Source organism: Dermacentor variabilis, chromosome 2 (assembly GCF_050947875.1).
Source record: "Dermacentor variabilis isolate Ectoservices chromosome 2, ASM5094787v1, whole genome shotgun sequence".
In the NCBI taxonomy this organism is placed as follows: Eukaryota; Metazoa; Arthropoda; class Arachnida; order Ixodida; family Ixodidae; genus Dermacentor; species Dermacentor variabilis.
In genome coordinates, this window is record NC_134569.1 from 132,112,105 (window position 1) to 132,126,570 (window position 14,466).

General features: G+C 44.6%; 1 protein-coding gene across 2 annotated transcripts in view; it reads left to right on the forward strand.

The window, feature by feature from the left end:
* The window catches only part of LOC142572701 (activating signal cointegrator 1 complex subunit 2), a 72,296-nt gene that overhangs the window by 11,938 nt on the left and 45,892 nt on the right, over nucleotides 1-14,466 (forward strand). For both annotated transcript variants that reach the window (XM_075682001.1, XM_075682002.1), the window contains 2 exons: nucleotides 8,323-8,437; nucleotides 9,499-9,696. In XM_075682001.1, coding sequence (XP_075538116.1) covers nucleotides 8,323-8,437; nucleotides 9,499-9,696 — 313 coding nt within the window. The remainder of the gene's footprint in view (nucleotides 1-8,322; nucleotides 8,438-9,498; nucleotides 9,697-14,466) is intronic.

Consider the following 14,466-nt stretch of genomic DNA (forward strand, 5'->3'; position numbering starts at 1 on the left):
TTGCTGATTCCACACTTATATGTGCCAAAAAATGAAGGAAATACTAGGCGCCAACCATTTGGTGGGCGTTAAGCGGCTAGTGCTTAAGTGGTCAGCCAATAATGCGTTAGGTTCAATGGCAACTGGGGGGGGGGGATTCATCACAACTATGTTTAAACATAAATCACTTATTAAGCTGGTACGTATTAATGAGACTTTACTGTGCAGTTGAACCCCTTTATAAGAGACATGTACCGGGGAGCAGTTTAGATCTCTGATATGAGAGGTCTCTTATAAGCAGAATACCAAATTCTCATTTTCTAACCAGCCCTTATTTCGATATTGGCGCCATACGATTAAAACAAGCACAAAAGACCACTTGAAAGAGGTTTATTATGTCACATTTGTTGTTGCATTATGTTACTGGTGAAATAGTTCTCAAGCTTGGTTTGCTTCATGGCTGCATTGACAGTGTTCTTCAGCACAGCTTCTTCCAGCTTGTTGACAAGGTCAAGAGTTGCTTCATGGTCAATGGTCCAAAGCTATATGTGGTGACGAGCTCGGTCAAGTACTGTCGTGGCCTCCCCAGAAGTCATTGGTGCTCCACAATCACTTTCATTGTCAGACACATCTGTGGCACTGTCTTCACTTTTCTCATTTTCCTGTACCATCCTGATTTTGTTCTCATCACAGAGATCTTGAGTAACAGCAGGATTGTCATCCACTTCAGCAAAGCCCTGAAATGTGCCTGACTCATTGAAGTTCCTCTGAATGATTGGCCAAGATTCTAGCTCCTCATCCACATAATGGAAGCCTTCATCTGCAATGTCCTCATCTGTGTCTACCTGCTGCAGATTAAAACCCGCTTTATGGAAGCACCCTCTCACAGTGTTCTTCGTAATATTGTTCCAGGAGCCAGTTAGCATTTCAACTGCTGTTCTCAAGTTGATTGTTGTTTCCCGCTTATGCAGCATATCAAACAGCAGCCGTTGAATAAGCCGTCCTCTGTACTTTGCTTTAACAGCTCTTATGACCCTTTGATCCAGAGGCTGTAGCAAAGGCTGGCAGCCAGATGGGAAATAGCTCAGCTCAACAGCTTTCAATGGCGGGGTTTTCTTGTGTGCCGAATAGCTGTCTAGAAACATGATAATTTTTCTGTTTTTCAATGCCATCTTCTGATCAACACTAGTCAGCCATTTGTTAAAAATCTCAGCTGTCATCCATGCGGCCTTGTTTGCAGTGTACTCTGCATTCAAAGAGGTGTTCTTTAGGCAGCATGGGTTTTTGGACTTGCCAATAACCAGAACTTTTTCTTTTTCAGTTCAGTCCATACTAGTATAGATCATAGCTGTAATACGATCTTTGGACTTTTTGTCTTCACTGCTTCTTGGTTAACAATAGCAAATGTTTTTCCAGGGAGCATATTGAAAAATATTCCAGACTCATCCAGGTTGGAGACATTGCAAGCCTTCCTTCCTTTGGGCAGTGTTGGCAATATCTCGTCTTTCCACTGCCTTATGGCATTTTTGTCGGCAGCTTTGCTTTTGCTGCAAACTGCTTTGTAGCTGGTTCCATGCCTACGCTTGAAGCTATTGAACCATGCTTGACTGGCCTCAAACTCAATGCCAAGGCCAAATGCAAGCTGCCTGGCTCTGGCTTGAGCCAAGGGTCTACTGAGCGGTATGTTCTTGCTACGCACATCTTGTATCCACAGAAGAAGCACTTATTTAAAGGCAGAATGGGATGACTTACGTATTTTCTATCTGCTTGCTCCCGTTGGTTCTTCTTTTAACAGCTTCCCTCGTTGCGTCCAAATCCCGCTGATCGTCTTTCTAAACAACCCACATTTCCTGGTAGTGTCTGCTTGCTTCATTCCACACTTTATATCTGCAGTGATGTCCAACTTTTTGGTGACACTCGGGAAAGTACGGCACTTGACGGAGCTGTCCACCATACTGAGGTGGTGACAGCCAGGCAACGACAGTGAATAAAGACATCTCATGGAGAAAGAAAATTGGAACAGTAGGGCGATGGCAATGGCGATTTGGCTATACACTGTGGACACGGTTGATCGGGTCATCTGCAGGCTTGCACGGCAAAGCCTAAGCAAAACTAAGAAATTATAACAAAACTAAATAAAAAAATATACAGGGATGTATAAATGGTAAGAATTATGGGTAAAATAGGTCACTTCGAAAAAGCATAGCCTTTGAGATTTGTAGCAAGGACTGTCGTCATCCATAACCACAGCCGGCTTGTTTTGGTTTTGACTTAGATATTGTCTCACTTTCTGCTGATTCTTAGCTCGTTCAAGTGCGTGCATGCGCGGCCTTGCTCGTGCCCTTGGCGGTAAGCTTGAAGTGCTTCTCTGTGAAGCATTCCCATTGCAGTGGCTTTTAATTGTTGCTGTTTTGCTGATTGATCCACTGTGCGCACGTCTTTCACGTCCCTTTGCTTCCATAACGCATGTAACTGCAGTCAGTAGCCGACAGCACCGCATGTATGGTTAGAATGTCTGTTACAAGTGAGGTTATTCACCAAAATTCAGACTTGTTCTTTACAACCGATTGTCTTCTATATCCGGTGTCTCTTATGAAAGAGGTCCAATTAATGGGGACATAGGGCGGCCAACCATGTGGGCAAATAGCGTCCAGTATACCCTATTGTTCATTATATCCGTGCGCCTCTTATAACAGGGTTCAAGTGTCTAACGGAAATGACATTTTTTAAAGGCTGTACACCTGCAACGCATTTAGACCATACAATTGCGTGTATCCGACTAGTGAAGCATGTGTCTGGAATGCTTGCATGTGTCTCAAATGCTTGCATCAGCTTGCATTCGTTTAAATTTACAGACATTAAAAGTTTAAAGTCTGAGGACTCGCACACTTCGCATAAAGCAGGCAAATTAATGCAGAAAAAAAAAAGAAAATAAAGGAAACACTAGAGGGAAAGTAAGTCCTCAACAAATTTTTCTGAAGCCTAATATTTTTCCTGACCTGCTCAGTTATTCAGACTTCCCCTTGGCACCGCAGCCAACTTTACAGAACCAATGTAGAATGGCGACTGAAATTCCGTACACAATACGGTGCCGTGTTAAATTTTTTTACTGATCCACATGTGCAAGCAGACATCGTGACAGCAAACAAAGTTGCTGTCATTCAAGTGTTGCACATGTCACTCGTGCCCTCATCGTTGCCAATGTAGTTCCTCTGCTTTTCAAGCGCTGACCATATAAAGCCACTCTGAAGGCTTTTGTTGACTTGGCACCAACCCTTTGGTCGCCGACTACCGGTGAGGCTGTGCTGTAGGCCTAGCCGATGGGAGGTTCAGCAGCATCCTGTTGCAAGATGCTCATGCTCCATATGTTTGTATCCGTGGACAATTAAATAGAGATTGGGCATGACATCACACCTATGGGCTAATCATGCTTACCAGGCTAAGGGCAGCGTGCCTGAGTACAAGGAAGCAATTGATGGTATTGTTATGCTAGAGTGACAGCAAGGATGGAAGAAGAGGACAACAAAGTGCGCATGTCTTTGGAGCAGCTCACTGTCAGTGCAGCAACCCATTTCCCCCTTTTCATCAATTAATCTTTAACTAAGCGCACCCCTCCATAACAGTTCTGGTGGAGGTGCTGGGTAAAACAACGGTGCCCCCGAAGAATGGCAACGAACTGACTGCAGAGGCACAATCTGTGGAACTTTGCTGAAGTCGCCCAATTGCCGGTCTGCCACTAGAGATGGCAGACTGATCCCTCAGGACCTCAATAAAGTTCTTCATACCATACCATACTAGAGATGGCTTCCGAGGGCGACAACCCACCCCCTTCTTTCAGTGCCCCATGGCAGCCCTACATTGAGCCACGAACCTTCACCAGAAAAGCCAGGGATGGCGTGGACGGATGGCTCAGCTACCAACGAGAAAGTTGGTTCAGTGGCTGGAATGCCACCACCCATCTTGACAATGTTGCTTTAGTAGTAATACACTATTGACCTCTGCATATGAAGCCTTTCCAGATCACAGAAGCGGGGATGCCAGTTGTGGCAAGATCCAGAATTGCTGCGGGATACAGCATCAGCATTTTTTTTTTTAGAAACGAAACACCGTAAATCTCGCTTACTGTACAAAAAGAAAGAGCACATAATAAAGAAACCAAAGAAAAAAAATTATCCGAGAAAGAGAGAGAGAAAGGGTGGGGGGTTATTTTTTTGAACATATGTGCAAAACTGGCACTGTCCGAGAACTATTGACGCACCTGATACTTGATTGACAGTAAAGTACCTTCCCAGTGTGCAGTTGCCATTCTCCATAGCATACTTAACAGATTTCACTTTGAAACTGGTGGTGTAGTTTGCTTAATGCCCCGTTGTAACACACAGGCAATCTGATCATTCCATGCTAACTGAGGAATACGGAGAAAACGGAGGAATACCAGCTTTCTGCACACAGCACTATACTCTGTTTCAGTAGTTCCTCACAGTAGCGCCGAAGCTATGAGGCCTGCGAGCAAGTGCAGATTCCTGCACAGTGAAATTTAGGGCCATAGTTCAGAACCCCTTGCTTGGCTAAATAGCCTTAATAGCCTGTGGGCAAGTGGTCTCATTGGCAGGTGTTTACTTGGACAGGCCTCTGCAGGTTGCAGCTGCAGGTTTTTGTGTGATTTTGCATTGCTTTCTTCAATTAGATATCTATTAAAGCTTCATGATACTGAAAATATAGTTCTCCAGTTGTTCGAGTGAAAATGTGCAATGAACAAAAAGAAATGAATGCAACATTGCTGTATATACATTAATTTGCATTTAAAAAGTACAAACAGTTGCTTTGACACTGGCTACATTCACATGTGTATTCAGCTCAGTCACACTACCACGGAGGGCTCCCTCCTGGGTAGTGCTTCATCCTTCGCGAAAATCGTGTCCGCAGACTCACCCTGTGCAGTATCGTTCTGGGTTGCTCTTTTATGCGAAAGGAACGAAACAGGTGGCATTGAACTTGCTTGGAACAGTATGGAAAGAATGCAGTAAAGGGGCAAGCATGAACTCTGTAACTATAAGAAAACGGCTACACTTGCAAATCGGCAAGCGTATTCTGTGCAAGTGGATGTTGCAACAGGGATCGAAAGAACGAGACATTAATTTGTGGGATCGCCAGTCATTTGTGCGCAGGCGCGAGTACGAGCGGACGCGAGAGAGAAAATCTGGGGGCTTCTGCTCCTTTAATAAATGACCCTGCCTAGGTACTATGCAGGAGGTTTCTTAGCACGTGTTGTAGGCATGTGTCCCTAGCCGTGCTGGCAAACGGAGTAGGGTCGAGTTTGTTTACGCTCGGACACTGGCTGCTGGAGCCGTAAAGTAGGTGAAGCAGCCAGCTAAGTCGTGGCAGATCGTAGCTTTCTCGCGCATTACGGCGATGTACACCTTGTAAATAAGATCACAGATGTTTCTGTGGGATCAGCAATGACCGTAGTGGAGCCCGGGCCGCATATATTGAAAATCTAGAAGGCAGGGCCTTAGCAACCGTGGTTGAACTCATTAAGTGGCTGAAAGGCCGCCGATAATGATGAATGACCCGGTACCAACGCCGCAGGCGTGAGAAAGTCTGTCCAACGTACCTTCAGAGGCAAAGTTCTGACTGGTGTTGCGGGTCACAAGTTGGCAGCTGTACGTAATTATATTTATTCAACCGTGTTTTTCACTAATTGCAACAATATGTCATTTTTTCGCATTATTGGTGGCTTCTCCAGGAAACCAAAGTGGCATAGGGGACACCAAAGCTAGAACCCAGACTGGTCCGTGGGTTGGGGCTCACCAAGACCTGCGCGTGCCAGGCGTGTATAAGATCGGCTGTACGCTATCGCAGACAGGCAATTTTTCATTCGAACACCCCCTGGCACGATTCGGCCTCCGCAGCCCCAACCCACGTGCCACCCTGCTTCCAGCCTTGACCCCCTCGCAACCCCTTGGATGCCCTCAAAATCCTGCGCCGCCTGCTTTACTATAGCCTCGGGTGCTCTCCTGAGGCCTCCGTTTGCCGGTTACATGTCCTCTCCTGTAGCAGTGCTTGTGAAAAATCCAATCTATCGTCGCGACGAAAAAAGCGACCTGTGACTTATACAAGACCGCAGTCAGAAATTAACTTGCCCCTTCAGACACGGTTATCACCAAATGGGGCCTCACTGCCCACTGCCTCACTGTGTGGGCAGCCAGCGGTGGAGCGTAAACTCGACCGCACTCCACAATGCTGGCATGTCTAGGGAACATACGCATCCAACACGCGCTAAGAAACCTCCTCCATAGTGCCTAGGCAGAGTCATATATTCAAGGAGCAAAATCCCCCAGATTTTCTCTCTCATGCCCCCTCTTAGTCGCGCCTGCGCACAAACAACTGGTGATCCCTAAAATGAACATCTCATATCGAAAGATGGCGCCTCCCTCTCGTGCTATGAGGGCAATACATGCTGGCCGAGCATCTTTTGAATTCTCCATCTCCACAACCCTCCTCCTCCTCTGTATCTTGAATACACAAACATTCTTGATGTTGGAGTGAAATTCACTGTTGCTATCGCAACAACTGATCTCGCTGCTCAATTGCAGTCTTCGTGGATGCTGCCGCTGTCTGTGCAGCAGTAATCGCTGCTAGCAGACAAGGCACGAAAGGACACCCTTAAGTTTAGTTTGCTCTCCTAATTGGTCGAAGACACCTGTAGCTTCCACATTGCTGAGAAGAACTGCTGAATCTATAGGTAGCGCTAGAGAACGTCCGGCATCCGCGTTCGGCCGTCATTGTCAAAATCGAAACCAGACTACTACTTGTCGTGCCGAGTTGCAAGTGTGATCATTATGCAAGGGGAAAAAATGCAAATTTTTTAATGACCATTAGGGGGAGGAGGTTGGTTTGCATTTATTATACAAGTGAATGCAGCAGTTCAGTAGAAAGTGTCGTAGACCAAAAACAGCTGCATTGCAAAATACATGGAATGAAACTTCTATGACTGAATTACTTGTACGTATAGCTTTTTGCTGTGTTGCCTGCTAAGTATGAAATGGAGTGTAGTAGTTCTGTTCAGTGATGGCAAGGAAAGAAATCGTGGGCATTGAGCCTTGGGTCGATTGAACCCTCTGCTCCAGTAATGTGACTTCCTTGCCTTGTAACCTGCAACGTTTTGTTTCTTATGGCTACTTTACTGAAGGCATTACCATGTTTGACGGGCTATCCCACATGCTACGTACCACCAGCAATAGAAAAGGAATAGCTTTTCCTTCCTTGTAGTGCTGAAAATTCGTTAGTGCATGTGCTCTGAGCTGGGGGGTATTCTGTAAGAGTCCACCTAGTGGACTGTCCATTTCGGCCGCTGCTGATTGGATGCAGCTGTACGAGCGAGGAGGACACGAGCGGCCCGAGCCAGTCAGCAGTGGCCGAAATAGACAGTCCATTAGGTGGACTCTTACAGAATACCCACCCTGGTGACTCAAATCACTGTAAAAAAAAAAAAAAAAATGTGCGACATAACTACTGGCACACAAAACCAAGATCTAGTTATCCTAATTACAAGGACTCACTGGAAAATGTACGATGGATCATTCTTCAACCTTAACTTTATTTTACTTGACTGGAATCTCCAGTGCCTTCAAATAAAATGATGTGGGTTCTACACATTTATCAACAGTCCATCAGAATTCGTGACTGGAGGAGATACGTTTGCCATGTTAGCGGCACTCATTCATATGTATATAGTATGTGCACAATTTGAAGCACATAAGAGCCATGCATGAGAGGATACAACTAGAGTAAACAAATAAGCTTGTTCTAGCTGTGCTACTTAAAATTTTTATTCTTAAAAACATGCGAAACATCAAGTTCTGTCCCCACATGCCTGTGAGGTCATCTTTGATTCCTCCCGGTAAAAACTACTATGCACACATGCATGCATGCGTGCATAATGCATTTATCAAGAAGGTTGTATAATGCTCTCAAACTTTAGAAGTGAGATGAAGGTGCTCAGTGGAGATTGTTTTGACTAAGTGTTGGTCACCGGCTATTGTGAAGACTGTCACTGCAATGTATGCTATGGCAACTAGACATCAAAACAACATAACAAGCAGGTGGATGGCAAGCAATATCATTTGTAGAAAGGCATTTATTGGCATATGAAATGAAAGAAAAAGATGTGTGTCTGTAACAGCGTCTCAACCCACAGTGCTTGCATGTTGCAAAGTTCATTCCACAATAGGGCAATGCGCAGTAAGCATAAATGAGACCGCAGTGAAAGAGCGTTATTTTAATACTTAGTTTGCTGCAGTCACTAAGTTTAACCTCTTTTTTTTTTTTCTTGTAACCCAGGTACACAGGACTGCACCGGTACACCATCACCAAGGAGATGCAGGAGGCTGACGAACGAGTGCATAAGTTGGTGTTCCGAGCCTACCTTCGTCTTTCCACGAATAAAGAGTCCAAGGTGAGCACTGCCAGCTGATGCAGAAAACTTAATGCTTCAAACTTGTTTCCTTTAAGAGGACACTAAAAAGAAACAGTAAGTTAGCTTACAATAATAAAAGTATATCAGGAAAGGCACACCAGGGCAAGCTGTCTACTCGTTCATTCTCTGGAACCAATCCGCTAGCCATGTGATCCTCATGTGGTGACTAATCTGAAGGCCTCCTCAGCCTGCTGGAGGGGAGTACTATAGTACTTTTTCAGAACACCATTTCCATTAATCCTGTGGTAAAGGTTTGATTACTAAAGAGAAACAGAAGGATAAACGTCCACTTTTTGAATTTCACGCTGAAATCTCAGTGCCCCGACAGCAGTGCGACATTACGGATTTCAAAGTATTTTCATGTATTTCGGCTGCTTTGGTGCAGTGAAAATTCCTTTACTTGTGGTTGGGGTGAAGGTCTGCTTAATATCTAAGAAAAGTGCACATTATCAAAGTAATTGAAAAAGGGCAGTGTCTGGAAAGAGAAATGTAGTGAAATACCTCATGTAGTTTGTAAGCATTTAGCTTAGTTTCACAGTTTTCACTTTAAACAAAGAAAAAAAGGAGTAAGAGCACTGATAAAAATTCAGTAATTGTATTTTCCAAAATTTGCTTTTAATAAACAAAATAGATTCGATTGCAAGGGTGGTATGACATGCAGAGAAAAAGCATGCAGGCATTCATGCTCATGAATTATGTAAATAACGTGGTTTCACTGTACAAAAGTACTGCACATTTTCCATAGTGTTGGCAGTTACTAAGGGCCATCCACAAAAATTACACGCATGCTTGTTAAAATGCAAATTAAAGTGATTGTGATAACCATTAATTTTGTGAAAAATTAGTGCAGTTGGAAAGTTGTTGGTGAAACTGAGGCGCATGGCTCACGGACAAGTTCTAGAACACAGTAATCGGAACTGTGTGCCTCGAAGAAAGAAATCTTTTGGGGAATGTGTTACAATGTCAGATAGCCGGAATGATTAACTTCAAAACTACCGAGACTCCGTGGCCCAGTACATAAACAATTTTTGCACTTGCAGGTCAACTTCATTGACAAGGAAAAGTTTGCAGAGCTAATCTACGAAAACTTCATCTTTGACATTCCCAAGATCTTCGACATCTGTGTAATGTTCGAGAGGGCAAACCACGACTTGGTTTGCCGCATGGTGGAACACATCATGAACTGCCAGCCAAAGTACAGCTCAGACCTGAAGGACATCGAGGACACCATGCTCATGGTGAGTGCCGCAGCAGAATGGGCAAGCGAAGGGACAATACGGGGTGGTGGCAAAGCTGGACATATTAGTCAAGTGTGAGGGTGTTGTACTTTGTGGTTGCCCGTTGAGAAAACGAATTAGGTGACTGCAGATTAATTACCAAGTCTGACCTATCGATACGCTGACGTCCACCAACACTTACAGCACGGCTCTGAAGAAACCGTACCTCTATCTTGAAAAGCCTATCCACACACATTACCTAGAGTCTTCACTGAAGCACCTGGTGGTAGTACAGTAAAACCTCATCAACTTGACCTTCATTAATTCTGAAAATTGGATGATTTAGACTTCTCCTTTGGTTCTGGCAGGCATAAGCATTATGCAGTGTAATCAAAGTTTAGATGTACAGTCCTCTTAGTTGAGTGAGCTTCAACAGACTCAAGGGAATACATCACTTAACTGAAAGTTCACTAAACTGAATATTCACGAGACAATGGAACAGCATAGGGCACAGCAGACATCGAGTCAAAAGTGTACTATTTATGTACTTGTGGACATAAATATATACGAAGTGCATAACAGTTACGTTGCTGCCTATCTCATTTTGAAAAAAATATATATATAGTTTTCATTTGCACTGTGCTCTTCAAGCGCAGGAAGTAGCAAAAGCTGTCCAGAGAGCCTATGTTATTGTGCACTTCCTCTGGACCAGCTTGTAGCTCATACGCGAAGCCTTGCAACTTTCCAAGGCATCCTACAGCCTCGGCTAGAATTGCAGGATTTGAATTTGCCTCTGCCGTTGCATCTTCCTCGTCACACTCTTCTTGTTCGGGGCAAACACTTGAAACAATTTCCAGTTCTGATAGTTCAGCACAGGTAACCAGCTCACTGTCACACTGCACATAGCCGCCACTGGAGGGGCGATTTCATGGTGGTGGGCATCGGCTATGCCAGCGCTGCAAAGCAGAGAACTTCGTTGAACTAAAATATTTGCTATTCATCAATTCATTAACTGAAAGATTTTTTGCATTGAATGCATAGGAAAACCGCTGGGATATTCTAAAAGTTCGTTATTCTGAAGTATTTGCGAAACCGACGTTCGTACAACTGAGAGTTTACTGTATTTGGCCCCACATCGGTTGATTCGGACAACTCTCGGCCCTTGGCAAGTGTGGAAGGTCGCAAATGTGTGATGCAAAAGAGCTAAAACAACGCTAGCGTCGAACTGCAATGAAGTAGTGAAGTCCACTTCACCGTACTCATCAGCAGAAATAATATGTTAACAATAGGAATGCCAGAACACTTCGTGCCTGTTTGTGCCGTTATAGCCTTTATTCTTGCGTTTACCACCATACTTAACAGCACGTTGGCCGCATGCCTTCATAACTGTAATCAGCATCCATGATTGCGTCAATAGTGACCAGGGTTTTGTCCACAGAGGTTGCAGCCAACAGTAATTTCATATTGGCTTGGTGCACGCATCAGCCACACATCTTGCGAAATGCGTGGTCACTGTCCCGGATAGTGCCAACAGCTATTGTGGTTTCATCCTCAGCAGTTGCTGCAAAAAGTAGTTTTGCTTGGCTCGATGCTCCTGCTGGCCGCATGCCTGCAGAATTGCTTGGTCGTTGCCCATAATCGCATCGATAGCAACTGCGGTTTCATCAGCAGTGGTTGTGGCAAGCGTATACTAACCGTGCAATGGCTATTCGCAACTCCAAGTAAATGCTCGCCACCTAGTGGCAGTGCCAAGAAACGGCCAATCCAGGTTCGTGCTTGAAGCAAAAGAAGGTGTCCTATCACAGCATGCGGCAAATACCTTGTAATTCTGAAATCGTTGTGATGCCGCCACACTCAAGACCTAAAATGAAAAACAGACGGATATTGAAACAATTTTGTTGTGTACCATTATGCATGTCATTGCAATAGGAAGACAGGAATGTCTGATTTCATCATTTCCACTAAGAAACGGATGACGCGCATCAGAGAGCGACTTGGATAAGAAACTTCCGCGTCGGGAAAAGATGACTGATACTATACCAGTTTGAAACACCTCCATCTGGACGACTTCTTTCTTCCCGGCAAGTGGGGTATTGCTGTCTTTTGATTTATCCTAAATACCTTGCTGGCATTTCAAATCGCGGTGTGTACTTTGTTTAGGCAGGCGCTTGAAAAAATTAATAGTGATGTATGCTTAAGCTTCATTTGGTTTTGTTCATTTATAGTTTTCTGCCTCAGCATTAATTTTACTAAGGCTTTAAGTAGCAGGAATATTATCGCTAATGTACTTTTGTCTGCAGACACAGTAGCTGGAATCGATGGGGGCGAAATGCGAAAACGCCCGTGTGCTTAGATTTCGGGGAACGTTAAAGAACCCCAGGTGGTCAAAATTTCCGGAGTCCTCCACTACGGCGTGCCTCATAATCAGAAAGTTGTTTTGGCACGTAAAACCCCAAATATTATTACAGTAGCTGGAATAATACCTTGGAATGTCTGAAGTTGATTACGTTGCATGTTATCCTGTGAGAGAGAGAGAGAGAGAGAGGGCTCTTTATTAGAAAAACAGAGAATTTTGCCGGCGCGTATATAACCACCGGCACGCTACTCTGTATAGGGATGGGGAATAGGATTAAAAGATTCCAGAAGAGAGCAGGAGAAAAAGAGGATAAAAATAAATATGAAATATGAAAAAATGTCCGAATGGACCTGATACTAATATTTACAGGTGACATGGTGGGTAAATTTAGGCTTTTGTATAGGAAGTGTGCAATTTTTAAAGCTTTCCTATTAAACCAATTTCTGTCAGGTATTTGAACAATAAATCCAAAACCCGTCGCTGTTTCGAAGGGCCGGGCGTTGGACCTAAGATACTCGGCAACGTTAACGGTTCGTGGCAAATAATGTCCAGTTGGTGCTAAAAAAATTGTCTCTCGTCGCAGTACGTGGGGCATTCTAGTGATATGTGCTCAATTGTCTCTAAGTTGCGATAGTTATCACAGTATGGGTTAGTGGTAAGTCCTATGCGGTACAGATAATTGTTCGTGTATGCCACGTTCAGTCGAAGACGATGGTACAATGTCTCTAAGTGTCGAGGAAGTGGTCGTGGAATTTTCGGTCTCATTTATGGGTCAACGTAACGCAGGAAGTCATCTTGGTGAAGCGGCAGATTCAAGATGTGGTCTTTTTCTTGATAGGCATATTTTTTTGCCATGTTTGAAGCGTCGGCTTTTGTAAAAAATGTTCTTTTGAACTTGCAGTACTGGAGTCCAGTACTGGCAGCTTCGTCCGCTCTTTCATTTCCCGAAATGCCGGCATGGCTAGGTATCCACTGGAACTTTATGCAATACTCCAGCAATCTTAGCCCTGTGATGAAGATAAGCAATGTCAAATGCTGCTGTTTGATTATTGCAACGCTTGTGCCTGTTCCACATACTTTGTAGGGCTGCTTTTGAGTCTGTGAAAATCGCCCATGTCTTTGGCGGCAGCTGTCGAAGTACATAAACAAGGGCCTCCTTAATGCCATATAGCTCCGCTGAAGTAGATGATGTCGCTTGCTCAAGACGAAACGAGAATCGTTGCCCTGTAGAGGGAACAAAAAGTCCGCATGATGAACGATGTGGAGTTGTAGAGCCATCTGTGAAAATGTATTCTTTGTGCATATATTCTTTGTGCTGTGTATCCTTTGTGCATATATTCCAAAGCTATCTGATAAGTAGCTGCTTGAGGCATTTTCTTTTTTGCACTGATTTCAGGTATATATGGCACGATTTCCAGTGGGGACAATGTCCATGGTGAAAAGTTTCGCGTCATAATTTGTGACGCCTGAGCAGGAATCGAATTAGATATGCTTCCGACGGCCTGCCCAAAGCTAGATGTAGCACGGGTTCTGGAGATATCCTTAAAAAGTGAGTCTTCGTATGAATGACATGGCGGAAGTGTATCCGAAGTGTCTCCTGCGAAGATAGCACTTCCAGAGGCAGGCATCCAGCTTCTGCTACAGTTCCTGAGTGGGATGACCCCTTCGGAAGGCCAGGACATACGCGAAGGCAGTTGTTTCGTGCTGCCTCGCGTTTTCTCTTGCTTGTGGGAGACATTTTGTGCAGGATCAGGAGGTAATATCATAGTGTTTCGTCGACGTAGGCCTTATGGAGGAGCACCATTGATCGACAGTTGCTGCCCCACTGTGATCCGGCTAAAAATCGGAATACGTGCTACGCCGAGGAAATCTTCTCACTCAGTTTTTTCACTTGGGGCAACCATGTGAGGTTCCTATCGATCGTCACTCCAAGAAACCTTTGCGTCTTGACGTATGGAAGGGCGCGACCACCCAACACTAGTGGGTATTTTTCCATACACCTCCGCGTGAAAGCCTTGGCAACGCTTTTGTCGGGGGACAATTTCAGACCCCTTGGATTAAGGTAGGCCGATATATTTGCTAGCGCTCTCTGGAGACGTTGGGTGGTACTGCGGGAACGCACCGCACACCAAATGCAGATGTCGTCCGCATACAGTGTGATTTTGACGCCAGGGCCAGGTTTCTTCTCAGATGGATGAGGACTAAATTAAATAATACCGGGCTTAACACAGCTCCTTGTGGCACTCCCTTCTCGACGGCATCAAGTGCCGTGGGGCCATCCGCGGTACACATGAAAAGTTGGCGTCCTTGAAGATAGTCTTCAATCCATGCGTAAAGCCGTCCTCCAAGACCAAGGGTTTCCAAAGCGTCAAGTATTGCTTATGATAGACCGAATCATATGCTGCCTTAATGTCTAAAAATAATGCAGTAGGTAT